At 54.7% G+C, this 26,612-nt stretch overlaps 1 protein-coding gene across 1 annotated transcript; it reads left to right on the top strand.

Annotated features, from left to right (window-relative positions):
- Positions 1-1,302: 1,302 nt before the first annotated feature.
- On the top strand, positions 1,303-25,757 carry FZR1 (fizzy and cell division cycle 20 related 1). The gene is made up of 14 exons (XM_054578065.1): positions 1,303-1,496; positions 16,657-16,791; positions 18,452-18,577; positions 18,692-18,755; positions 18,839-18,966; positions 19,633-19,715; positions 20,118-20,301; positions 20,909-20,974; positions 21,538-21,640; positions 21,785-21,969; positions 22,173-22,406; positions 22,765-22,869; positions 23,495-23,587; positions 23,856-25,757. The coding sequence occupies exons 2-14, from the start codon at positions 16,723-16,725 to the stop codon at positions 23,895-23,897; spliced, it is 1,482 nt and encodes a 493-aa protein (XP_054434040.1). The 5' UTR covers positions 1,303-1,496; positions 16,657-16,722; the 3' UTR covers positions 23,898-25,757.
- Positions 25,758-26,612: the final 855 nt, after the last annotated feature.

The raw sequence follows: 26,612 nt of genomic DNA, 5'->3' as shown, positions 1-26,612 counted from the left end.
TAGAACAGTTTCATCACCCCAACAAGGAAGTCCCTAAAAGCCACTCCCCTTCCCACTCTCGCCCCCCACCCCGCCGCTGCCCCTGACAACCACAAATCTACTTCCTATCCTAGAACAAGATTTGTCTTTTTTTGACGTTTCATGTAAATGGAATTACACACTATGTGGTCTTTTGTGTCTGGTTTCTCTCAATCAGCATCTTGTTTTCAGGCTCATTCATATTGTAGCAAGTGTCAGTGTTTTACTCCTTTTTATTGCCAAACAATATGCCATGATATGGCTATATTACATTCTGTTTATCCATTCATTCCATTCATTCGTTCACTCGTTGATGGGTTGTTTCCAGTTTTTGGCTATTATGTAAAATCCTGATATGAACATTCGAATACAGGTACTTCTGTCGACACGTCTTTAATTTTCTTGGTTATATACCTGGAAGTGAAGTTGCTGGATCTTATGGTCACTCTATGTTTACCTTTTTGAGGAACCACACCAGGCAGTTTTCCACAGTGGCTGCAGCATTTTTCATTCCCAACAGCCATGCATGAGGGTTCCAGTTGCTCCATATCTTGGCCAACACTTGTGAATACTTGTAACACTCTGAGGTGGGGGAGGGTCCTATCATCGCCGTCCTAATATACATGAATTGGTATCGCACTGTGGTTTTGATCTGCATTTGCCTAATGACTAATGACGGTGAGCAAGCACCTTTTCATGTGTTTATGGGTCATTCATTTACTTTCTTTGGAGGATTGCCTGTTGGGATCCTTTACCCATTTTTGGAGCAGAGATTTTTATCTGTTCTGTTCTCTGCTTGGCGGGCCTAGAGGAGCACTCAGTAGGAGCAGTAAGTGTTTGCTGAGTGAATAAATGAAATGTTGGTAGGCAGTAGGGTTTGCATGTCCCGCGTATATATCTGTCATTGGGTCCCATCCCTGGTGTGACTGCCTCATTGCCGTGTGAGTCTAGCTTCCATCTACCCTATGGCGGGCCAGTCCTTGGGAGCCCATTTCTGCGACCATTCCTACTAAGAACCACGCCCTAAACAAAGCAGAGATTTTTTTTCTTGATTACAGGGAGCCGCCTCCTCCAGGCCCCAGGTCCTCTTCCTGCCGCAGTTGCCCTTGGCAACGCGTGGCCCCGCGCTTCCTGTATTGATTCGAATCGCGGGTTACGTCACGTCCTCCCGCGATGCCCGTCGCACGCAGGCGCAGTCCCACGAGGAGGGCGTGGCCGGGGGCTCGGGGGCGTGGCGGCGGTACGCAGCGCGCCGGCGCGGGGGCGTGGCCGGTCGCGGGAGCGCGCGCGGCTGTGGAGGGCGCGGGAGGCCGCGGAGCCGAGATCGCCGCCATATTAAGGAGCGCGGAACCGGGGACCCCGTCAGTGGCGGCCACAGCCGGACCCGGCGGGGCTGCGGACAGTGGAGGCGGCGCGGCGCGGCACGGCGCCGGAAGAGGCGGGGCAGACGGAGCCAGCGGGTGACGGGAGCGAGCCAGGTGAGGTGGCCAGAATCTGGGGACCCGCCCCCACCCCTGGGCCCGAGCCGCGTCCCCCGAGACGGGCCTGACGGCGGCGCGGACCAACCCAGAGCTCCGTGGAACTGAGCCGACGGGCCATACTGCGACCCCCAACCTAGGGCCATCCAGGAGGTGGCAGGACCCCTGAACATCGCCCCCCAAGCCGAGCTAGGCCCGGGGCGACCTCAGCATCCTACTACCTACCGTCTTAACTCCCAAATCCGAGCCTCACCCCCAAACCCGGCCCTGAGTGACCTCCCCAGCTCGGGCAACCTGCAGCCCTCCACCTACCCCCGCAGTCATCGTCCGCAACCCTTCTAGAAATATGGGACCGAGCCCTGCACCCGCAAAACCAAAAACGAGGAAAACCTCCCAACCCAGAAGAGCGGGCCCATGCCCTAATCTGTACTGTTCATCTCTGGCTTCTTAAACCCGGGTTTTCTGAGTTCCTGCCATCCCATTCCAGTCCAAATTTAAACAGCCCCCCATAGCTGTCGGGACTCACCCAGGTTCGAACTAGCCCTCGCCCCAATGAAATTCAGTTTGAGCTTTGTGTACCCTGAATTAAGTAGGCTGAGGTGTGGGGACCCTGTCTCTCTGGGCGCCCCATTGTATTCAATGCACCCCCCTGGGCTCCTGACACACAGAAGCACTTTGGCAGTGTGGTTTGAATGCATAAGTACGCCTCTCACTCCAAGCCCCTATGTTTTCTAATTCTCTGCCCTTCCAGCCTGACCCGTTGCAGGGACCCAGAATGAAGCTCTCCCATTTTGGTTCTGACCCCACAAAAATCTAAGGTGATCTGTCTGTGCCTAACTGCTCTGAGATCCAGGACAGGTCTGTCTCTTCCTGCAAGCACAAGTCAGCCACCCCACAACCTCAACCCTGCTCCAAGTGTAGGCTGCCCTCCTGTGCCCTGCCCGACCCCTGCATTGGTCTTGCACCATCTAGACCTGCCCTCGCCCCAAAGCCTGAGACCCACCACTGCAGATGTCTAGCATAAACCTGTTCTTCCCTGTTCTCCCCCCAAATCATCCCCTTCTTCAGGCTGGGAACTAGATCCCCTTAACGAAGGGATGTCTTCATGCCGCTCGCTGGTGAGGCTGTATCCAACGTTTACCACCACCACCACCCCCTGCCTCGATCTTAACATAGTTGTTTTTTTTTTAATAGTTAGCACACAATATCATACTAGTTTTAGGAATACAATGTAGTGATTAGACATTTATAAACCTTATGATCTTCCCCCAAGCCTGAACTTCCCCACCGAGTGACCTCCCCAACCTGAGCCACCTGCAGTTCATGACCTCCCCCTCCTTCCCATACTCACCCTCCACAGACCTTTAGTAACCTATTGGGTCGGCCAAAAAATCCGTTATGTTTTTTCGATACGGTGAGTCTAGGAGTGCTTAGTGTTCTTTTCCTTCATTTGAAACAATTTTGTTAGATTATATTGTGACAGCTGTCATATCACATACATTAAAAAAAACAAAATTGGTAAATTTTTGTGCAGCCATTTTAATATTGAATATGGACAAAATATGCACTGTTTTTGGCATATTATGCTTTATTATTTCAATAAAGATAAAAATGCAACTGAAACACAAAAAAAGATTTGTGCAGTGTATGGAGAAGGTGCTGTGACTGGTCAAACGTGTCAGAAGTGGTTTGTGAAGTTTTTTGGTATTGTTGACAACATTTTGGCCAAATAATTCTTTGGTGTGGGGCTGCCTTATGCATTGGAAGATGTTTAGCAGCCCATGGTCTTTACCCACTAGAAGCCAGTAGCAGGAGATAGCCAACATACTCAAAATACCCAAATCAATAAAGTTATTGATAAAAATGAAAAAAGTGAGTTTTTATTGTAGAGAAAAAGCATAACAGATTTTTTGGCCTACCCAATAGCAGGCCTAGCTGTGCTCCCCAACCCCCCCCCCCCGCCCCCGCCATGCCCTAACCTCTGCTTTTAGGATCTAGCCAGATCTGGTACCTGTGTGGCACCACCCATGGTTATTATAGTATTATTGACTATATTCCTTATGCTGTATGTACATCCCTGTGACTATTTTTATAGCTGGCAATTTGTAGTTCTTAATCCCTTCACCTTTTCTTACCACACTTTAAATGAGGACTACTCACCTAAAGAAAATCATCCATTCACAGCATACATAGTCCACCCCCCTGGAGTGGAGACAGGTGTGAGAAACTTTACAAAGAAGGAGGTTGGGTGGTCTTCCCTGGAGGTGGGAGCGAGATTTAGATGGTGGAGGCCGCTGAGACCCTCTGGGGATGGTCGCCAGAGTGGTACATTGCCCCCTAGAACACATCGTAGGCTGCTTATTGGACAGAATTTCTCAGGGGACCATCATGGCCTTTGATGTCAGGGGTCCCTTCTGTTTTGGCCATAGTGTACTGGCTTTTCCTTCTGAACCAAGAGTGGAAGCAGGTGTGCTGGCCACTGCCTTCTTTGTGTAACAAGTGAGGTGGGATTGCTCCAGGAGGGTTTTTTAGGGATTCAGATCCTCCCCCTCTAAAAACCAGGGCTTCACTCCTTGGACAGCTGTCAGATCAAAATGATAATTTTTTTGCTGTGGTGGGGGCAGTGTCTCAGATGTCTCTGCTGGCCAGCTCCCCCCGCCCCCGCCCCGAAAAAAAAAATCTCAGAACCCGTGCCCTAGCTGGTGGTGGTCGCTGTTTGGGGCTGGGGGAGGAGTACTTGGAAGCAAACAGGAAAACCTAATGAGACTTTAGAAATGAGTCTGCATTGATTTCACACTGCCGCCTCTGTTTCAGCAGAAATCACCCACCAGTGCCATTTATTGGGACCTCCGGTCAAGCAGGTTTAGTACACTTCTGACTGCTGAGTTTGGGGTGGTCCAAAGTGGATTTAGTTGTGGGGACCTTTTGCTCAGTGTCACTGAGAGGGATGAGGATCCAAAGTCATTCTGTCTGGAGGGCCTGCTCAGGGTTTCCTGGTTAATGTCGACATCAAGGGACTTGATCTATTAGGAACCAGCCAAATTGCAGTTCCCCTGTAGTTTTTCTCTTCAAGAGCAGAGGTTCTCACCTGGGGACATCTGTCACATGGGGGTGCTCCTGGCATTGAGTAGGTGGGGGCCAGGGATGCTGCTCAACACCCCAGAGTTCTCAGGGCAGCTCCTCACAGTGAATGACCCGGTCTCAATGCCAGCAGTGCCAAGTGGGGAGGCCCTGGATTAGAGTCCAGACTGTGAGCCCTGGGAGGGCAAAGACTTCTTTTCCAGAGCCTGCATAGTGCCTTGTTGAGGCTGGAGGTGGGGTACATAGGCTTGAGTGGGTGCTGAGGGCCAGACCCATTCTGGGGGGTTGATAACAGAGCCTGCAGAGCTGGGAAAGGAGTATTTGGCGGCCCCTTTTCTGCCCCGAGAGCTCCTTGTGGTCTAGTTTCTGTCCAGTCGCAGGCCCCAGTGGCCCTCTGCCCATCAACTTCACTGGTAATCGCCCTGTCCACGCCTCACTCGACCTCCCTGAGGGTCTGGCCACTTCAGGGCCTGCCCACGCATGTAGGCAGGAGCTGGGCAAGTCCCGCAGCCCCTCATCCAGTGCACAGGCACCTGTTGAGCGCTGGGACTGAGCACGTGACCAAAGCTCCCCCTTCTGGGGCACCCCCGCCAGAACATTTGTGCCCTTGAGTGCTGTTTGTCCCTTATGTCTTGGGCGAGTGACTACTTTCTCCTGCCTCAGTTTCCTCGTGTGTGAATGGAATGACAGAATACACTGCACTGCTTTATTTAAGCATTATATATAGTAAATAGTGCCCCTCCCCCAAATAACATAGAATGTAGAATCCACTCTCCTGGCTTTCTGTGCATTCTCCCTGTCCTTCTATCTCCCTAATTGGCCCTGCTTTTTATTATGTTATTAATTTTTGTTGGTAACAGCTTTATTCAGGCATAATTCTCATGCCATACAATCCACCTATTTAAAGTATACAATTTGTGGTTTTCAGTATATTCATAAGCTTGTGAAGCCATCCACTGTCTAGTTCCAGAACATTCTTATCACCCCCAAAATACCTTCCCCATCAGCAGTCACTCTCCATACCCCTCCCCCATCCTCTGAGAACCACAAATCCACTTTCTCTGTGGATATTTCTGCTCTGGACATTTCACATAAATGGAATCACACATGTGTAGTGTTTTGTGTCTGGCTCCTCTTACTGAAGATCATGTTTTCAGAGCCTTGTCCCTTTTCCTAGCTGAATACTGTTCCAGTGTGTGCATGTGGCATATTTTGTTTAATACTTGAGCTGCTTCCACTTTTTGCCTATTGTGAATAGAATTGCTACAGTCAGTCAGGAACAGGTTCTGATGTGGTCGCTCTTACTGATCTGGACTCAGACACCTCTTTGCTGCTGTGCATATGCTCTTTGGTGGCCTGCCCCTTACCTTTAGTTTTTTGTCCTTGTTTGCTGCTGGTGCTCAAAGCTGGCTCCTGAACTCCAGGTCCACGTAGCCAGTTACCAGTCACTCTTTCCTCAAACCTGCCCAACCCCCTCTCCTTTACAACCCCAGCCTCACAAGGGCCTCCCTCTCTCCATACCCCCTCTTCTCAGGACTGCCTACTTTCTCACGTGGACAGGCAGGCGCCTGCTCCTGGTCCCTGCTCACGGCCTCTCTCCCTGGTCTCCACACTATACCACTGCCCGTGTGTAAACCCATATCTGATCATGGTTGACTTCTAGTCCTTTTCCCACCTACCTGTTGCCAGCCCCAGGAGACTGCCCTTTTGGTCTTACCACCTTTCCCTCTTCCAGCCCCCGGCACACTCCATGCACCTAGCCTCCCCAGACTGCAGTTACGGGGTTCTATGAAGCTGCAGGCCAGTTCTTCCAGACCCCATGCCTTTTTGTACATGCTCTTCCCAAGTCAGATCAGACCTGGGAACCACTGCTTTGTGACTCTCAGGGAGGTCTTTTCCCTACGGGGCATGACAGCCTCTGCAGAAAGGAGCAGGGTGCATTTGTGCTGTCTCCCACAGTAAAGGGAGGCTCCCAGCTGGGTGGAGGATAGAAGAAAGGTGGGTGTAGGGGGAGAGGTAGATGGCCAGGTAGAGGGTATTTGTTTGCACTTTCGGAAGGGCTGAGCAAGTAAGAGAGGTTAGCAAGTAAGAGAGGCATCTATGGAGCCTGCTCGTCTATGGAAGCAACTGTTTGCCTAAGGATTTCCCCTAAACCAGGGGGTGTCCACCAAGGGCCACGTCAGGAGATCTCGGTGGTTATCACCACAAGGGGTGCCTCTGGCATTGAGTGGGGGCCAGGGATGCTACTCAACTCCCCACAGTGCCCAGCATGACTCCATAGAGAATGACCCGTCCTTGATGTCAGCAGCGCTTGGCGGGGGAGAGTAGGAGAGATAACCCTGCCCTAAACATAATAGGTTTTTTCTGCCAACCCCACCTTGGACTCATAGATGAGAACAGCAGGGAGATAGACTGAGGAAGGACTTTCTGACATTCAGGCTGCTTGTTAGGCGGTGAGCTCCCTGCCCCTGCAGGTGTACAAGCAGACTCAAGAGTTGTGAGGGTTCCGGGAACTCGATGGGGCTTAGTTTGACCCCCTCTAAGGCCCATCCAGCCTTGGGAATCAGCCCTCCGGCATCAGTCACAGGATCGCATAAATGATCGCAAATTATTTGGGTGTGGTGCCCAAGTTGATGTTATTTTTTTTTTAATGGGGTTTGCATCCTTTGGCCCGCAGCAGACCCAATTTGGGTCTGAACATTTCACCAGACTAGACATGGGAGTGGGTGCTCTGTGGAGTGAGCAGTGGGAGACAGAAATGGAGCAAGCTTGCCTTCCTTCAGGCATTGTTTCCAGGGTTCAGAAGAGCAGTTCTCACCTGGGGTGGGTGCAGCCCCTGCTGCCAGCGGTGTCACCGTGGGTCCAGAGAGGAGTTGTTGATGGAATTCTCAGTCTCTGGTCTGTGGGGCCTTGAGGGGCCAGCAACTTCATGTCTCTACTTTCCAGCTCCTTGATGAGCTCCTAGGATCACCTGCACGTGAATACATGCCTGCAGGAATATGCTCCTCAGCGGCCCCCACCTCAGGCCCCCAGAATACCTTGCCTTGTAGTGATTCACACCGGCCACCCAGGAAAGGCGGGCCAGCTCCCCTCTGTGTGGTTTTGCTTTTGTGAGCAGTGAGGGGCCACTAGCTTGTTTTCTTTAATTGGCATAGAGTCACTCCCCTCAAAAATCCCAGTTTGTGCCTCATCTGTCATGAGGCCAGGCACTGGGTTCCAGTCCAGAGTCAGCATCTGTAAACCCTCCTGCCAGTAACTCATTTTGTCCCACGTTCTTTTTTTTTTTTTTTTAAGATTTTATTTATTTATTTTTAGAGAGAGGGGAGAGTAGGGAGAAAGATAAGGAGAGAGACATTGATGTGTGAGAGAAACATGTATCAGTTACTGCTCACACACACCCCAACGGCGGGCCAGCCCTGCAGCCCAGGCATGTGCCCTAATGGGGAATCGAATCGGCAACCTTTTGCTTTGCAAAACTACGCCCAGTGAACTGAGCCACGCTGGCCAGGGCCCTCCCATGTTCTTAACTGAGGACAGACTCTTAAGAACAGCTGTCCTGTACACCTTTGTCAACAGCGTGGGAGGAGATGGGGCCCTATTTGGCCACCTTGCCTGCAGCTGTGGCCAAGAAGTCATTGGGGCAGCAGCATCTGTGGCCGCCAGGGCACCTCCCCCATCACGCAGCCCAGGCGCACTGTGATGGAGGAGCGAGAAGCAGGCATGTCTGGGACCTATAGTGTGCCTTTCACTAGACCCATGGGAACTGCCATCACTTCCTAGCATCTCCTTTGAGTCAGGGGCACTGCTAGCTGCTTCACAGAAGTTGTGCCTGTTTTCACGGCAACATAGGCAGCATTACCCCCTTATCCCCATTTTCTAGATGAAGAGACAGGTTCAGGGAAAAGTTGCTTGTCCAGAACTATGCAGCCACTAAGGCTTGGAGCCAGGACTCAAAGCCAGGTCTGTCTCTCTGCAAAACCTCCCCTTTCTCTGCTACATGCTGTGTAACTGGCTGACTGGCTGTACAGTACCTTGGTTTGCTGTAGTGGAAATGAAGGCAACCTCAAGGGCTTGGCGCAGGCTTGTCTGAGCTGAGGCAAAATAACAAGGCCAGAGATGTGCCTCCCAGATTCAAGATGAGCAGAAAATTGGACAACTCTCTTGTTTCTGATTGGGTCTTTATCATATGGGACTTCACCAACTTCTTAGAGAATGGCTGGGAATAAGACTATGGCTCCCAGGGGCCCCCTGGCATGATCCCCCACCTTTCCCAAGAGGAAGGGCCTAGTTCAAGGCCAACAGGTAGTCTGGGGGTGTCTAGAGCCACCTCTGGCCTCCTAGTTCCTCCATCTGTGTGCCTGTGAGACAGGAACATTTTTCTCTGGAGGTTTCGGGGCCCTGTGAGAGTCTGCCCCGAGATGACAGTTCCACAGGGAGCCCGTAGTCGTTTGTCATCCTGACCCTAAGTGGATGATTCCTGCAGCAAATGCCTGGTAGAGATTCACACGTGGTATAATGAGCCCGCCAGGGCAGTCCTTTGAGCTTTAGACTACTGTCACGTGCCATGCTGAGCCTTAGAGACCTTCAGTTGTGGGAGCATTGTGACCTGAGTGGTCATAGCAGATAGGGTTCCAATCCCAGCTCCACCAGCTACCAGTGCCCCGAGTTCTGTTTGTGAAATGGAGAAGGATTATGGCTGGGGACAAAATTAAATGAAGCATATTGAGTACTTTCAGCTGTGCTGGCTCACAGACGGGTGCAGGTGGGGTTTGCCACTGTGATTTTCATTTGTGTTCTGATGGTCTCTATGTGGCCAGGAGCAGTGTCCCATTCACCTGGGACTCTGGTGTCCATGCAGGACGCAGCCGGGTGAGTTATCACAGGCTCCTGTTGGCGGGCTTTCCTCCCTCACCTTCTCCATATTACTCGTGGCCAGCAGGTGCCACCTGGCCGCTCTCGCTGTTGGCTGGTGTGACCCCCCCCCCAGAGGGACAGTCACCCCACCTCTATCTTGGATGATTCCACCCCCAGGAGACACTGTTGATGTCTGGGGCATTTGTGGTTGTGATGGGTGCTTCTGGCTTTGAGGGGTAGGGTCAGGTATGCTATTCAACCCCGCAGAGTTCCCCCAGTGGCCGCCACAGGGAATGACTGGACCCCAGGGCTAGCAGTGCTGAAGGGTAGATCGTAGTATAACCCATTTTGTAGGTGGCACATCCGGACCACAGTGAGCCTCAAAACACTGAGTCATGGGAGATGTGTCATGAGGATGTCTCATTTCCTTTGGCTCCTTTAAGAGCCTTACAAAATATGAAAACAGTGGGGACTAGTTTTTCAAGATAAGCAAGACCTCGAAGGCCTTGAGTCTTGGCTTCAGGAAGTAGAGTGCTCTGATCCAAGGGGCCGCGCCCCTGCTGTGGACTCACAGGGTGAGTGCCCAGGCCGTACCTGCCAGACAGGCGGCCCCGCGTACCTGCACTGCTGCCCTCCATGGCCGCATCCCCTCTTGAGGAAGCCTCAAAGACGGGTCATGGCCGCCGCACGCTTCGTCGTCAGTCATGCCCGAACTGGCCTCTCCGACTCGTTTCCTCATTTGTGAGGTGGGGGAGCCCAGTGGATAACTTGGTGGGGTTAATGCTTGCCTTACTGTTCCTTACATGGGACACCAGCCCACCACTGGCTTCAGCTGGGAAAGGGGCTCGCACGTGTGGGCACAGGATTGTCCTCAGTCCCCTTTGGCCATCCTGACTCCAGGGTCAGCCCGCATGTGTGCCATTGTCTCACTCAGCAAGTAGCCTCTGTGGCCTGGCTCTAGATGAGGTTCTGGACACGACACTGTGGCTGGATCGTTCTCTGTGGGGCTGTCCTAGGCATTGCGAGGGGGTTGAGCAGCATCCCTGTCCCCCACCCACTCAATGCCAGGAGTACTCCCTGTGGTGAGACCGCAGATGTCCCCAGGTGTTGCCTAGCGTCCCCTGGGGGCAGAGTCACTCCAGTGAGAAATGTTGGTATTATACTCAAAGCGACCTGTCTTTGTTAAGTATCTGGTGAGTGAGAATCATGTGAACCATACTGACCGGTGAGGTCAGGATGGCCAGGAGCAGCAGGGACAGCTCCCTCAGGAGGTTGCAGTGGGCCACTGGATTGAAAGCAAGGCCTCTGCTCCATTGCTGCCTGAGGTGGCCCCACCAGGATGCACAGGGGGATCACACAGGAGGGCAGCCCCCAGGTTGTCGGACAGTCCCTGACATGTAGCCCTAGCCATATGGGGACCTCATTGCCACCTTTTCAGGTGACGAAGATTGTGACCCTTTCCCAGACAAACAGGCTGAAGCTTGTCTGAAGCAGTGGCAGAAGGCAGGCCTCCTGGCTCTTCATTCTGGGATAGCTGGGGGAAAGAGAAACTCTCCTCTTTAGGGCTGGCTCAGTGGGTAAACAATGCCCGTTGACAGTACCCTGCAGAGGGGACAGTGGCAGTAAGAAGCGGGGCAGGCAGGGTTTTGGCCACTTCACCAGACCAGGGTCACCAGCCTGCACTTGGCATCCTTCAGGGCAGAGCCCTCCAGATCAGCAAGGCAGGTACCTCTCCAAGGCCAGGGTTCTCATACTGCCACAGGCCCCTGTCCCCACCTCCGCCTTCCCCAGTCACAAGGCCTTGCAGATGGTCAGCTACTGCTTGTTAACAGAGAAGTCATTACTTTGTAATTCATAGAGCAAAGGCAGCAGAATGTCCTGGTGCACAGCCAGTTGTGCTCTGACCACTGAGACTCTTCCGGTCACATCCTGAGCTTAAGTGGTCCCATCTTTCCCCAGCTGGTTTATTTCTTTGAATAGCTAACACATTCCCATGACACAGAATTCAAGAAGTACCAAATTATGAGCCAGGGGAAGCAAGGCTTCCTCTGTCTCCTGTCCCCTAGTTCCTCTTCCTAGAGCAACCTCTGCTACAAGTTTGTTCTCCAGCCATTTCTCCAGAAATCTCATCCACACAGTGCTGTCCTCACAGGCAGAGGGGTCTGCAAGACCCTCAGGCCTGCCCTTTTTGCTGCAGTGTCTCCTGCCCCCAAGGTAGCTGCTTCAGTCATCTCTCGTTGTCTGCTCTCATAAGCTGTCTGCACAGAATAGCTTTGTACACAGGGTTTTGCATGTACACGACTGGAGTTGCTAAGGGCAAATTCTTAGAAGTAGAAACACCACATTGAAAAGGATGTGCTTTTTTAGATTCTGCAAGCAGTTGCCAAACTGCCTTCCTTAGAAGTTGTACTAGTTTCAGCTCTTGCCAACAGTGCAGGCGAGAAATCCCTGTGCTTTAGTGACAAGGGCGTGTCACCTAATCTCAGAATAACCTAATCTCAGAATCTCAGAGGCTGGGAGGTGGAACTGCCTTCTCCAACAGTGAGTGAGGGCGAGTCCCCACCCCCTTTTTTTTTTCCAGGAACAGTTATTCATGTCTTGTGTCACTTTGGTCTGTCCTTGGGGTGATAGATATTTTTCCTAGTTGTCTTTTTTTAAAATGTTGTTTGTGGTGTGCTTGCCTTACAGACATTTTTTATTTCTCTCATGATTAACTGACCAGCCTTTTCTCTTACAGCTTTGGGGTCTTTTGTTCTTCTGTGGTGCAGCAAACAGCAATCTGAGAGGGAGCAGAAAGGGGTGATTCCCCAAGCTGACGCTAAGGTGTGGCCGTCCCCTGAGGTCCCAGTCCTTGGACTGAGGCAGCCTTCAGTACTCTCAAATGAGCCGGTCTGCACACTGGCCACGGTCAGGCTGGAGCAGGGTCTCTGGGCTGCTGGGCAGGTCTGGCTGTGTGTTTCTGTCCCCCAGGGTCATGTGGTATGGGTGTGAGTTTATGGCTGATTGGACCTGCTAGTTATCAGTCTCCTGAGATCGTGGTCTGTGCCCATTTTGTCTGTGTCTGCCTCCACCTCCTCATCACGAAACCTGGTGAATTGTGTGGGGGAGGATGCTCCTGAGGGTGGCAGACTGGCTCACCCCGTCAGGGACATTACCTGCATTTACCAGGTCAGAGCCTGGGAAGAGTTAGTTCTAAAACCCCTCCATTGTGCCTGCCACCCCACGGGTCCCTCTGCAGGTACCTGGTCTTGGAGAGACTGTCACAGGCCGGGCACTGGGATCTTGTGCTCCACCCCCACCCCTTCCAACGTGTCCTTTCTTAGATAGCTAAATGTTAGAGCCACTTTTTAAACGTGCTTCCTGGTAGCAGGTGCCACCACCCGAAATCATTCTCTGCCTAGTTCCATGTTTCTGGCTTGGTGCCTCTGGTATAGAAAGATCTCAGGAGCGTAGGATCATGTCCATCTCCTTGCCTGCTCAACCCTGGCACTTGCCCCAGCCTCTTGGCAGGCACTCAGAAAATACGTGTTTTGGCAGAATGAAGAGCCCGTGCCTCTTCAACAGACGCAGCAATCTTGGAAGTCAGGGGAGTTGGGGTTATGGAGAGAAAAGCGACACACAAGGATTGGTCGGCCAGCACAGTGAGCCACACAGGGCCGGGCAGAGAGAAGGCCTGTGTTGAGCACAAGCATCTCGGGAAGCCTCTCAGCAGCCACCTCCTAGAAAGATCTGTGAAGGAACGCCACAGTGTGGTCGCTGCCTCCCTCTGCCCTCCTCTGGTGTGTGTCCTGCAGCTGTTGTAACAAGTCACCACAAACCTGGTGGCTTAAAACAACATAAATTTATCTGACAGTCCCGGAAATCGGGAGTGCAACATGGGTCTCACAGGGCTAAAACTCTGTCACAGGTGTGGGCAGGGCTGGTCCTTCAGGAACCTCCAGGGGAGAATCGTTTCTGGCCTTTTCCAGCTTCTAGAGGCACTGCACCCCTGGCTCATGGCCCTTTCCTTTTTCCTCACAGCCAGCAGCTCAGCCTCTTCCATCACTCACTCTGACCCTCCTGCCTCTCTCTTACAAGGACCCTGTGATGACACTGAATCATTTGGCTAATCCAGGATCATCCCCCATCTCAGGGACCTTGACTTAATTCCACCTGCAAAATTCCTTTTGCCGTGTGAAGTGACATGTTCACAGGACCCAGGGACTAAGACCCTACACATGTGGGTAGTCTGGAACCTCTCTGGCGTACAGCAGCGAAGTCTGAATGGAGAGACGCTGCCTAGTGCTCGGGCTTCCGTAGGTGGCCACATAGGAATGTAGCAGGCCGACAGAGGGGCAGCTGATGTGCTGGTGACAGGAAGGCGCACCACGCTGGACATATGTTCTGGACTCAGACAAATTTGACACTTGGCCAACTGTGTAACACTTAGCTTCTTAAATCGTCCTGGGAAACCAGTCTCCCACCCTATGTCTCTGAGATGACTACAGCGTTTTGGACTCTGCTTAATTTCTGATGTGTGGAGTATGTCCAGGCTATTGTCTGGGGCCTGCTGTCCTTTATGAAACAGACCAGCCCCACCGGCCTCAACATGATGTTGTTGGTCTATGAATGGAGGTGGTCTCCATGGGAAGGAAACTCATCTGGGCCAAGAAGTTTAGACATCTGTCACCCACAGTGTGACTGGTCCCCACACGAGACCCCTAGGGTCATTTCCTGGGGAGGCCCCTCACTCCCTCAGACCCCACTGGCCCTGAGCCTCCCTGCCCGGGGAGAACGAGCTGGTGACTTTGTCTGGAACAGTTCACTTTCAGCAGCAGTAGCTTGGTGGCTTGCAGTGAGCTTGAAAGCCAGGGAGAGAGGTGGCTGCTGAGCACAGGGACCAAGGCATGGCCTCTGCCTTGTCTCTTAAGGGCTCACTGTCTGGTGGGTGGCAAATGAGGTCCCAGGCAGAGCCAGTGCGGGAGTTAGCCCAGCCTCTCTGAGCCTCATTTTTTAATCTGCAAAGCAGGGGGAAACCAACTGGCCCACTGCTGGGAAAGCGCCTGGTGATGTTTGGAACTTACTAGAATGGAGCCATGGATGCTCCTTTTTATGTCCAGCCCCCTGTGCCCCCCATTCAAAAGATGCCCAGTCAAGGCGGACCTAGAGCTCAGCTCTGGTTTCCACGCAGCCCAGTGCAGTGGTCATCAAGATGATTTGGGCCTGCCCTTGGGAAACTGTCCTTTGAATAGGTGTTTCCACCTGGGACAGACACAGGCATCCCTGTATCCCACATATGGCTGTGCTGCCACAGGATTGGTTAGGTGTGGTGAGAGCACACAGAGGGGGGTTTCTGGGCAAGGGCTAGGCATTTGGGGGAGCCTTGCTGGGGAGGGAGGAGGCAGGTACGTCCTGGGCAAGCCAGTGGGTGGACTTTGAGCTGGGCAGGGCTGGACTAGGCTGGCAGCAGGAGGGGGAGGAGGCTGGGGATGTGGCCCAAGCCCCTGGAGAGGTGAGGAGGGCCCGAAGGAGGGAGACAGCATCAGTCAACCCCTTCAGGAGACTCTGTCCTGTGGCTGCAATGGACCGAAATGTGTCTGGGGCCGGGGAAGGATAGGTGGAGGGAGCAGAAAGAATATAGCCAAGAAGGGGTGGCCGCTCCCAAAGGTTTATCCAACATGGAGGGGGGCTGAAGCGCTGTGGTCCCACTTTTCTCACTAAAGCAGGAAGCCTGCTGAGGTGGGGGGCAGTGGGGCTCGGGGCTTCTGGCTGGTACAGGCTCAGAGGAGCTCTAGGCTGTGGAGGGAGGGCCAAGGGCACACGGGGTGTGTTGCTACCCCTGCTACCCCTCGCTCGGTCTTCACGTCCTCATGTGCATGAGGGTGTGGGCGTCCAGTTCACGATGCTGTCCAGAGAGCGCACAAGATAAAACATGCAAGCCCACTAGTGTGGGATGTGGCAGGAACACACTGTGATGACCAGTGGCTTTGTGTTATGTTTCGACCAAGCATCTGACTTCAGGACTGGGCCACATCAAGGCAGCCCCATGTATCTAGTAATGGAAGTGAGGGACAAGGACCTGGCAGGCTAGAGCTGGTACTTCAGCCACACAGTATACATGGTCTCCACGATGGGCCCAGGAATTCATCAGAGAGACCTGCCTAAATATCTCACAGTCTTCAGGCTCCAGCCAGAGGAGCAAAGGAGCAGTGACCGCAAGGGGATTCTGGGGTGCAGAGCAGGCCCACAGCAAGAGGCTGCAGTCTGCCGAGCCCCTTCTGTGCCAGGCTCTGTCCCGGAAACCTGCTTCATCCTCCGTGCTCTGCGGTGCCTTCAGGGGAGGAAGGACTGGCCAACATTTTCTTCTGAAAGCAGCCAGAGGTGTGGCTGTGGGTCTCTTTTGTGCCTGGGCCCTGGTTTGCCATCCCTGCTGTAGAGAACAGCCCTTCTCTCTCAGGCTGCCACTCACCTCTGCCCCATCCTAGAACATGTACAGCCCCCTTCTTTCTCTCATCTGCTCTTTCCTTTCTAGAATATTGTTTTCCAGTCTCCTTCTGCTGGTGAGCTCCTTTTTCTCAGGCCACCCCAGATTGTGTGGAGCTTAGTGGGAGCTGGAGGCTGATTCCGCCGATTCCCCCGATCCCCAGTCAGCTCTGGCAGACTCCTGTGGAGCCAGTTGGCCCACACCCATTTTGTGCATCAGGACATACAGGCTGCCCTGCTGAGGAGGAACCCTCAGTGGTACTGCCCCAACTCTTGCCCAGCCTCGTGCCTCCCTCTCAGGGCCAAGCAGCAGGGACATGGTCCCTTGGATGGCTCATGTCCTCAGAGGATCTGAAGCAGGAAGGCAATGAGATGGGGGGCCTTGAGCTTGAATGATTCCAGAATTAAGAAACACTGGCTTGAGATGGGGGGCCTAGGTTGGACAAGTAGGGGACCTGGGGCATGCCCTTGGGGGCAGGGATGGGGGTGCTGTGCCCTAACCAGAACAGCAGTGAAGGGTCCTGTCAGAAGGTGCCTGCAGAAGAAGCAGAGAGGAATCCTGTTTGTCTCAGTTGCATCTCCCTCTGACTTCCAGGGCATCTGGGGTATGGTCAAGCCTGAGCTCTATCTGGGCTGCTGGGAGGGAGGACCCTGCCGCATGCTAGGGGAACTCAGCTGTTCCCAGGGAGTGCCCTGTGGTCACCAGGTAGTGGTGGAGACCACTGCCCACTGGTGTTGAGCTGCCCTGCCTTTCCTCCCCCAGGCTCACTTTGGCCGGCAGAATTTGGCAGGCTGACTCGGTCAGCAGCCATACCTGACCTGCCTCGCCATGGACCAGGACTATGAGCGGCGTCTCCTCCGGCAGATCGTCATCCAGAACGAGAATACAATGCCATGTGTGAGTACCTGGCAGTCACCCCAACCAGCGCTGACCTGGCCTGGCAGAGCTGGTGGGGAGACGGAGTGGGGGTGTGGTTGGCCACTGGGCTTCAGCCCTCAGCAAACAGAGGGAGGTGCTGTGCAGGTGGAAGACACATCCTCCTGTCTTGGCCTGACCTGTGTGGCTTGGTTGGGCGTCATCCCACAAAGCAAAGGTTGCTGGTTTGATTCTGAGTCAGGCCACATGCCTGGACTGTTGACTTGGTCCCCGGATGGGGCATATATGAGAGGCAACCTGTCGATGTTTCTCACATGGATGTTTCTCTCCCTCTCTTTCCCCCTCCCTTCCCCTCTCTCTAAAAATAAATAAATTAAATCTTTTTAAAAAATCTTTCCCCAAAACTCCCCCATGGCAGTGCCATGGCCAACCTCAGCGGGATTTCCCATCAGCACTTTAGTATACCTCCCCTGCTGCTTATTCTTTACAAGGCCTGTGCCTCCCAGTCTGCAGGGGGTGCTGGTCCTTCCTGTGAGGCCACGGTTAGGACTCACTGGGGGGATAACAAAGTGAGCCATCTTCCCATTTTCCAGACTGAGCAGTGAAGGGCCCAGCATCACAAAGCTGGGGTTCAGGCCCTGCCACCTGGAGAGGGGAGTTGGCCTGGGGGTTACCAGGGTAACATGAGGGGACATGGGAGCACAGGAGCCTATGGGGCAGGGATAGACAGGGCTGAGGGGCCTAGGGAGGATCCTCCCTGTCTTTTCCAGCTTCTGATGTTGCTGGAAATCCTTGGCTTTTAATTCATTGATTTTTAGAGAGAGTGGGGAAAGGAGAAAGGGGAAAAAAAAAACGATTTGTTCCACTTACTGATACATTCACTGGTTGCTTCTTGTATGTGCCCTGACCTGGGATCGAACCCACAACCTTGGTGTATCAGTACAATGTGCTAACCAACTGAGGTACCAGGCCAGGGCTAATCCTTGGCTTTTAGACCCATCACTTTGGCCTCTGCCTTGTTTTCATATCCCCTTCTTTTCTGTGTTAGTGCCTCTGACTCTCATAAGCATACCAGGCATTCATTGTAGATCCCACGCTACTTCAGTGTGACCTCATCTTAACTTGATTCAATCTACAGACACTATTTCCAAATAAGATTTCATCCCAGGTACCAAAGGTTAGGACTTCAACATATCCTTTTGGGGGACACAGTTCAACCCACAGGAAATCCCTTATAGATTAAGGACATTCGCCAAACAATTGAGTGGGGTCAGAGAGTTGACCAGAAGCAATGCACCCACCTTCATGACTTGGTTCAGGTGGTTGGGTTATCATTCTGTGGCAGAAGATCTCCATGTGTGGGAAATGGGGGTGATGGGGCAACACGCTCTCAGTGCTCGGGGAACAAACGTTTAAGTTTCTGTCCCTGTGATTGCTTAGAAACACATAAAACCACCTCGTAGGATGCTGATGTCTTGAGTTCTGTCGCTCCCTGACCACCTCCTGCCTCACAAAGCTGCCAGGAGGATCCTGCCTATGAGTTACTTACCCAGATGTTTTTACCTCTCCCCTTTGGGTGTCTGAGATTGAACCCCTCATTCAATGGCCAGAGGCTAAGTGCAGCAGGCACGGTGGGTCAGGCTAGGGGCTCCCACCCAGCCTCACCCTGCCATCCTTTCAGGTTTCAGAGATGCGGCGGACCCTGACGCCTGCCAACTCCCCCGTGTCCTCCCCCAGCAAGCACGGGGACCGCTTCATCCCTTCAAGAGCCGGTGCCAACTGGAGTGTCAATTTCCACAGGATCAATGTGAGGGCAGAGGGCAGGAGGGTGGGCAGAGAAGCACCACTGACCCTGTAGTCTGGGGCAGGGCCAGGCCATTCCAGCTCACCACCCCCTTTCCTCCCCCTCCTTCTCCCACAGGAGAATGAGAAATCTCCCAGCCAAAACCGGAAGGCCAAGGATGCCACCTCAGACAATGGCAAAGGTCAGGAGTCAGGGCCCCAAACACTCTGTTTCACATCCTTACCTTGTCCTACCCCAGCCTCTCAACGTGTTTGGTGCCTGCAGATGGCCTGGCCTACTCGGCCCTGCTGAAGAACGAGCTGCTAGGGGCTGGCATCGAGAAAGTGCAGGACCCGCAGACAGAGGACCGCAGGTTGCAGCCCTCCACGCCCGAGAAGAAGGGCCTCTTCACGGTGAGCCTGCCAGCTGTGCCCACACTGACCACAGCTTTCTGCTGGGGATACAGAGCCCTGTCCTCTGTGACTGGCCCAGTCGCAGCCCTCACCCCTGGCCTCCTATGCTGTGTGGCAGCTCCTTCAGGCCACCCAGTCCCAACCTCCCTGGATTCCCCCTCTACTCCTCACCAGCCCTGCTGGGGCCCTGGAACCCCAGAGAGGGCGGGAGAAGGCAGGGCCAAGCCCTTTTAACCCAAAGGCTTGCCCTGTGGCCGTCCTGGGCACCTGCTGAGACAGAAGTGGCTGTGGGGCAGGTGATCAGGTACAGGGCGAAGGGGCAGTGGCGTCAGTAGAGCTGCCCCACAGAGCGTGTCCATGCCATCCCAGGTCATGGGGGCCCATGTTGGAAAGGGCCTGGCTTTGGTCCCTAAGGCGGCTAAGGGGCTGGTGGCTGCGATAATGCAGGAGCATGCTGGCAGTTCTGCCAGGCAGAGGCCTGGTTTGCTTCTCTGAGTTCTGGAACCCAGGACATCCCCAGTTAGAGGTCCTCCTGGTTAGGATGAGGAACAATCCCCAATCTCCTGCCCAACCACCAGGAGCACAAAGCACCCAAACCTCGGGGTCTGAGGTTCCCGATCTCTGGGGCCAGGGTATCCACTCAGTAGGTGTGTACCCCCTATCCAGTATTCCCTCAGTACCAAGCGCTCAAGCCCTGATGACGGCAATGACGTGTCTCCCTACTCCCTGTCCCCCGTTAGCAACAAAAGGTAAGTCTGGGTCTTTGAGGGCTGGGGACAGGGTGGGGTGGGCAGCTGGGCAGTACCTGAGAGCTGCAGTTAGTCCCCAGACCCCTAACTGGGGACAGTGTCGGCCTGAAGGCTTTAGGTCCAGACTGGGGCAGCGGGGAGCGGTGGGGGGATCACAGAGGGCTCTCTGGAGGAGGTACCAAGCAGAGAGGACCGTGTTGAGGCTTGGTGCGGCCAAACCTGAGGGTACAGTGCCTATATCTATGGGGCACCCACAGTTTTGGGATCGTGTGGACAGAGGAGCGAGATGAGTGGGAAGAGATACACCAAGGATTAATGGGAACCAGAGGTAGTAACATTAGCCATGGAGTATTGCTGACTACACGGCTGATTGATGTAAAATCACTCTCTCCCTCCCTGCAGTCAGAAGTTATTGCGATCGCCACGGAAACCCACCCGCAAAATCTCCAAGATCCCCTTCAAGGTTCTGGATGCACCCGAGTTGCAGGATGACTTCTACCTGAACCTGGTGGATTGGTCCTCTCTGAACGTGCTCAGCGTGGGGCTGGGCACCTGCGTGTACCTGTGGAGTGCCTGTACTAGCCAGGTGGGTGTCCCAGTGCCTGCAAACGTATGCACAAATACTTGCGTGTGTGCCTCAGGGGTCGGGGGCGGCTTCCTCCAGTAGCTGAGCCGGGCTGGCCTGTGTGTAGGATGAGCATGGCCGCTGCTGCAAGAGCCCGGAGCAGCACCCTGCTGCCCTCTCACCCCTGAGGCCTGCCCTCCAAGTACAGGCGAACTCAGGAATAGTCAGCAGGTATGAGTGGGGCCCCCTGTGCTCCTCCAGCTGGGGGCTGTCTCCTCTGATGATGGGGAGTCCTTGTTCCCCAAAGCTTAGTCTCTGCCCGTGTCTGCAGAAGAGGGGGGACAGGTGTTTAGTGTGTGATGCATTGGTGTGATGCCCTCATCACCTGAGTATCCCTCCCCAGACTTTGCAGTCACTCATCCCTGTGCTGGCATGTGTCCCCTTGCAGCCTTCAGCCTCCTGGGCACCCCAGCATCATTATCCCAAGTCCCAGCACTGACACCAGTGCCCATATGCCTGAGGTGTGACTGAATGAATGAATGAACAGATGGATGAATGGATGGTCGGAAGCTCGAAGGATCAGCAGGCAGCACAACAGCTCACACCAACTGCTCCCTCCTTCCCACAGGTGACCCGGCTCTGTGACCTTTCTGTGGAAGGGGACTCAGTGACCTCCGTGGGCTGGTCTGAGCGGGTCAGTACACAGGGCTTGCTCCCCAGCTGGGCAGGGGCAGTCTGACTGGGCCTTGCTGGCGAGGGCCCTCCATGGTGTTTAGGGGTCTGGAAGACCCAGAGTAGCCAGAACCCAGCCTGGAGGTCTTGTCCAAGCCCCAGGGTGATGTCTGCACCCCATCTGTCCCCGGTGTGGTAGAGATTGTTACAATAACAGGGCTGCCAGCAGGGCTGCCTGACAGAGACACTCACAGGGTTGGCCACACCCCCCACAGAGCTCCATCCCGCCATGCCAGCCAGCAAGCAGCTCAGGCTTAGGCAGGCGAGTCCACACATTGAAGTGCATGGGTCTTAAGCATGTGTTGGCTGGATTTTGGCAAACCCATGAGCTGTGTGACTGTCTATCCAGGAAGTTGTGGGAGAAGGGGGTGGGTTTTTCACCCTCACCCTAATGACGTATCTTAAAGATCTTTTAAAGAAAGGGCCCCAAAGCCTTGCAGCAAGGAGGGAGGAGAGGACAACCCCAGGAGTCTGTCTCCAACACCTGGGCCTGATGCCGTCTCTCGCCCGGGTCATTGGTCCTAGGGGAACCTGGTGGCTGTTGGCACACACAAGGGCTTTGTGCAGATCTGGGATGCAGCGGCAGGGAAGAAGCTCTCCATGCTGGAAGGCCACACGGCGCGTGTTGGTGAGGAGCCCAGGGTCTTGACGGGTGGGTGTGATCCCAGCGGGACGGGAGCGATACTAGGCACGAGAAAGCGATGATTCCTAGAGCATGCTGTTCCCAAGAGGCCAGGCCTTGGCCTTACCCTGCCTTCTGCTTGGTCTCTAGGGGCACTGGCCTGGAACGCTGACCAGCTCTCATCCGGGAGTCGGGACCGCATGATCCTGCAAAGGGACATCCGCACCCCACCCTTGCAGTCAGAGCGGCGACTACAGGGCCATCGGCAGGAGGTGTGCGGGCTCAAGTGGTCCACGGACCACCAGCTCCTCGCCTCAGGGGGCAATGACAACAAGGTAGACTCCCTGAGCCCCTCACTGTCCTGGTCTCCGGATTGTCCCACCCACCAGGCCAGCCCCCATCCATAGAGCAGGGATGACAAGGGTATGCCCCCGAGGGAGGACCATGACGGAGTGAGGCCATTCATCTTCCCCCTGGGGGCTTGCCTGTGAGCCATGGCTGCTGGGGGCCTCACAGCTGTTGCCCCCCGCCCTCCCAGCTGCTGGTCTGGAACCACTCGAGCCTGAGTCCTGTGCAGCAGTACACAGAGCACCTGGCGGCCGTGAAGGCCATAGCCTGGTCCCCACATCAGCACGGGCTGCTAGCATCTGGCGGCGGCACGGCCGACCGCTGTATCCGCTTCTGGAATACACTCACGGGGCAGCCGCTGCAGTGCATTGACACAGGCTCCCAGGTGTGCAACCTGGCCTGGTCCAAGCACGCCAACGAACTGGTGAGTAAAGGGCAGGACCCTCGTGGCATTTACGAGAAAGTGTAGGAGCCCGGCAGGACCTCCGTGAGGTCCTGGGGTGAAGCCAGACCCCTGCCACCCGGGTCACAGAACCAGATCTCAGTCTGGAAGTCCAGGCACCCATGCCTGCTGACCACCAGGAGGGCTGGCTGAGCTTTGGGTACAGTGGAGCTCTGTCACCCTCCACTCATCCACCAGAGTTTGGGGGCAAGGGGCTGGGCGAGTCCGGGTGTCTTTGCTTGTTGGTGGTTGCATTGGGTAGTAGACGGGCTTTTTGTATGAACCCTGGGGTCACGGGAAGCAAGCCTCAGGTTTTGACAGTACTCTCTCCATCCCCCAGGTGAGCACGCACGGCTATTCACAGAACCAGATCCTGGTCTGGAAGTACCCATCCCTGACCCAGGTGGCCAAGTTGACTGGGCACTCCTACCGGGTTCTATACCTGGTGAGTGTGCACTGGCAGGTTCCAGACTCAGCACCAGACCCCCAGGAAGGCAGGGAGCAGATCTAGCTGGCGGCCTCCCCCGCCTGGGTCTCCGAGGTAGGGGGGCAGGGCCACTTAGGTCAGCGCCCGTGTCTGGACCCAACAGCAGGGCAGGTTTGTTCTGCTTTCAAACCTTGGTTGTGTCATCACTTTGAATCTACTTTCCTGAACTCCCCAGTCCTGTGAGGCAGGGCAGCTCTGCCCTCCTGGGAATCTCTACACATTAGTTTATTTTTACCAAAATATATGTATGAGGAAGCACAGTTAAACCCCAGTCAGCTGCTCAGAAAATCTCTTGAGAACAGTTCACTAGATTGCTATTTGCTTGTGCCTGTGGGCAGGAGCCCCTCCTCAAGCGCAGTCCCTCCTCAAGGGTTTTTCTTTATTTCCAGAAGAACTGTTATGTGCTTAACTGTTGTATTCTTTGCCTGAGCGCACAGAGTAGAGCTACCCTCCTGGGTGGGTGTGGGGCCGTCCTGTGCTTTTGGCTTTGGTGGGAACCCAGCCCTCCTGTATACTCCCATCATTGACTCCGTCCCTAGGCCCAACTGCAGGGCACAAGTACAATGAGGGTCTCCTCCCACAGGCCATGTCCCCTGATGGAGAGGCCATCGTCACTGGTGCTGGAGACGAAACCCTGAGGTTCTGGAATGTCTTTAGCAAAACCCGTTCAACAAAGGTAAAGTGGGTCGGTATCAGCGCCAGGTGTTTTACCCACGCGCGTCCCCTCAGCCTATCCTGGGGGCTGTCCCCACCGCCACCTGAGCAGCCCTGTTCACCAGACTCTGCTATAACTTCCCCCGGAACCCATGTGCCCCCGTCTCTACTCCTGCATCACTCTGCACCCTGAGCCAGGGAACAGTGGTGCCCACTCATGCTCCTCCTCTGGCCCGAAGCATGTTTCCCTCCAGCCACGGGCTCAGCTTTCCCTCCTATGTGCCCCGCAGGAATCTGTGTCCGTTCTCAACCTCTTCACCAGAATCCGGTAAACCATGGGCCAAGCCATCAGGGCAGAGGAGCACCACCTGTCATCACATGCATGACCCTCCCTCCCTGCACATGTCCCCGGAGGACGCAGCCGGGGTGGGCGGGAAGCCGGGCCCAGAGAGACCCTGAAGATTCTCATTAAAGCCTGATTGCGAACCCTGTCGGAGATGTTTGGGGCAGGGATGCGGTCGGGCACCAGCAGGCATGGGGGCTCCAGCTCCCTCCACACTGGGCAGCTCTGTGGCCCCAGCTCTGGCACTAGGATGGGGATGGACGCCTCTCCGGACCCCTGCCTGCTTCCCTTTGTGTCCGTCCCCACCGTGTTGGGCTGCATGCTCTTCTCAGAAGCATGGGTTCACCACTACTGCAACCACCCACGCCTGCGACAGGACAGACAGCTGGATGCCAAGCCGGTCAGCCAGGGAAGGGCCCAGCAGTAGGACGGTTCAGGTCAGCCCATGGATCGACAAGACGCTCCTGATAGGTCTGTCTGTGGCCGCCTCTGCTGTCCCTGTGCCAGCAGCCATCCTGGTGACTTTGCTAGGGGCCGGGTGTCAGGAGCAGGCCCCAGGCAGGCTCTGCACCAGAGGAGGTCATCTCGAGATGAACTTGTTCGAGGAACGCTGAAGTTGGGTCCACTTGCCATCATGTGTTTGCCCTGACCCTGAACTGTCCTTGTCACTAGCGGGGTCACAGCTGAGTTCTACCACCCGCGGGACTGTAGTTCCTGCACCTTGTTCTGTACAGATCCAGGTGACCTAAGAGTGGTGCCTCACCCTCCTTTTCCATCAGGTCTTCCCATTGTGTCCTGTCTGTGTGCCCATGGCCATGAGGAAGCCAGGGAGGGGGCGCCCACTGGCCTCCCAGAAGCTTCCCGGATTTTCCCAGACCCTGCCCCAACCCTGTTGTCCTCTGCCCAAGCTGTACCTGGACACCACCTCATTCCCATACTTGGAGAAATTGGAGGGAGAGAGGTGGACCCAGTTGTGGAGTGGGGTGGGGGATCACCCTGGCTCTGCTTCAAGGCCCCACTCCTCCGTTCTCCCCCCGCCCCTGCAGTCAGCCACGTGTGTGCATGTGTATATATGTACTTGTGACTTTTCTTTGGTTTGGTTTGTGTTTTGTAGATGGGTCCCAGAAATGTTTAAGGTTAGCTGGGGAAGGCACAGCCCACCTACTATGCCTGGGGTTAACAGGAATCTCAGCTTTTAAAACCTTCATTTAGGAGGGGTGATCAGCCGAACCTGCTTGACTTGTAGGAAGGGTGAGACCCTGCCTCCCCTGCCTTCCCAGCATCTGCCTGCCACAGCCTCAGGCAAGGACATTGTACATAGATGTGTGTATTTCGCTTGGTCGATGTTTTTGTTGGATTCCTTTTTTTTTTTTTTTTTTAATAAGAAAACGATCCTTTTTCTACCACACCCTCACCCAGTGCAGCTGCCAAAGAGCCCATAAGCTGGCTCTGTGTGAAGGACCCATGCCTGGGAGTCAAAACAACAGGGTGTAAAATACGTGTGCCCCCGCCTGTGAGTCTGGTGGACTGCAGAGCAAACCTTGTTTCTCATCTGATGCAGTACCGTTGTCATTAAACCAGCTGTGGGCTCATGCACGGCTGGGACTGGCTGTCCATCTGTCTGGCTCCTAGCTGGGGTGGCTGACAGCTCCAGTCTGCACACTCTCAGGGCCCCAGACCAGCCCTGGTGAGTGGCTTGCCCTAGGAGAGCTGTCTGAGGGATACCAGTGTCCTTGACTTCGTGGTCTAGTGGGGGTGAGGAGGATGTGCCTTTACCCCAGTCCCTGCAGCCCAGCTGGGGAAGAGGTGCCACAGGGCAGGGGTGGTGATCTCCATGTGCAGTGAGCAAGGGCAGGGGAGGGAGGGCCAGTTGGGGCTGCTGGTTGCACGGGAGCCCTCAGGCGGGGCAGGTGCTGCCATTTTATGTAACAGGACCAAAGCTAGCAGTGGGGGTATCACCCACCCAGCGTCCGCAGTTGGGCAAGGTTGAGGGGTGGGGTGGGGTGGGGTAAGGTCTGTCATGTCCTATGATCATTGAATGTAGCTTTTTCAGGAAAGGGAGTATGGGTGAGGCAGAGGCCAGTGCAGCAGTGAGAGACCAGTGGACCTTGCAGCAGCTCAGGACTGGTGGAGCACCCCAGGCCCTTCCCTCCAGGTAAAGGCCCCTGTCCTAGGCACTAGGGACAACAAAACAGACCATATCCCAAGATTTGCCCTGCTGGAGCTTCTCTTGGGTATGAGGGAGCTGTGTGCTATGTGACGGAGGTAGGCGGCTTTGGGAAGGGACGGTTTTGAATCCAGGGCTTGCAGCAACCCTGATGCTGGAGCAAGGGCTTGAAGAAGAGCAGGAGACACCTGGGCAGAGGACTTTCCAGGCAGCAGGCACTGCCTGTGCAAAGGTCCTGGGTACAGGCCCTGATGTGTTGGATGAACAGTGAGGAGACCTATGTGGCTGGAGTGGAGTGAGTCAGGGGAGAGAGGGAGGAGGTGAGGGCATGGAGTGGCCTGAGCAGGTCATGCAGGGGTTCATGGGCTGTTGAAAGGACCTGGGTCCCCACCCTGAGGGAGGTGGGAGCCGTGTTGCTGAGTTGAGGGGAAAAGATTGCTGTGTGGAGGCCTGGCCGTTGGTGCAGGGGCACAGAGAGGCCACAGAGGAGGTTCTGCTGGGCTGGTGGAGTGCCTGGCCTGGACCAGATAGAGGTGG

The sequence above is a fragment of the Pteronotus mesoamericanus genome, unplaced genomic scaffold, assembly GCF_021234165.1.
Source record: "Pteronotus mesoamericanus isolate MK-2021 breed Mesoamerican mustached bat unplaced genomic scaffold, CSHL_Meso_final contig_482, whole genome shotgun sequence".
NCBI classification, from domain to species: Eukaryota; Metazoa; Chordata; class Mammalia; order Chiroptera; family Mormoopidae; genus Pteronotus; species Pteronotus mesoamericanus.
The sequence above is the reverse complement of the archived record's forward strand: the minus strand, read 5'-3'. Positions and strand labels throughout refer to the sequence as shown.

Excerpts from the sequence above, each read along its gene's own strand:
- FZR1 (XM_054578065.1), top strand. The coding sequence starts at position 16,723 with ATGGACCAGGACTATGAGCGGCGTCTCCTCCGGCAGATCGTCATCCAG. Across the intron at positions 21,641-21,784 it reads AGGCCACACGGCGCGTGTTG|GGGCACTGGCCTGGAACGCT; the intron begins GTGAGGAGCCCA and ends CTTGGTCTCTAG. Across the intron at positions 22,870-23,494 it reads CCTACCGGGTTCTATACCTG|GCCATGTCCCCTGATGGAGA; the intron begins GTGAGTGTGCAC and ends CTCCTCCCACAG.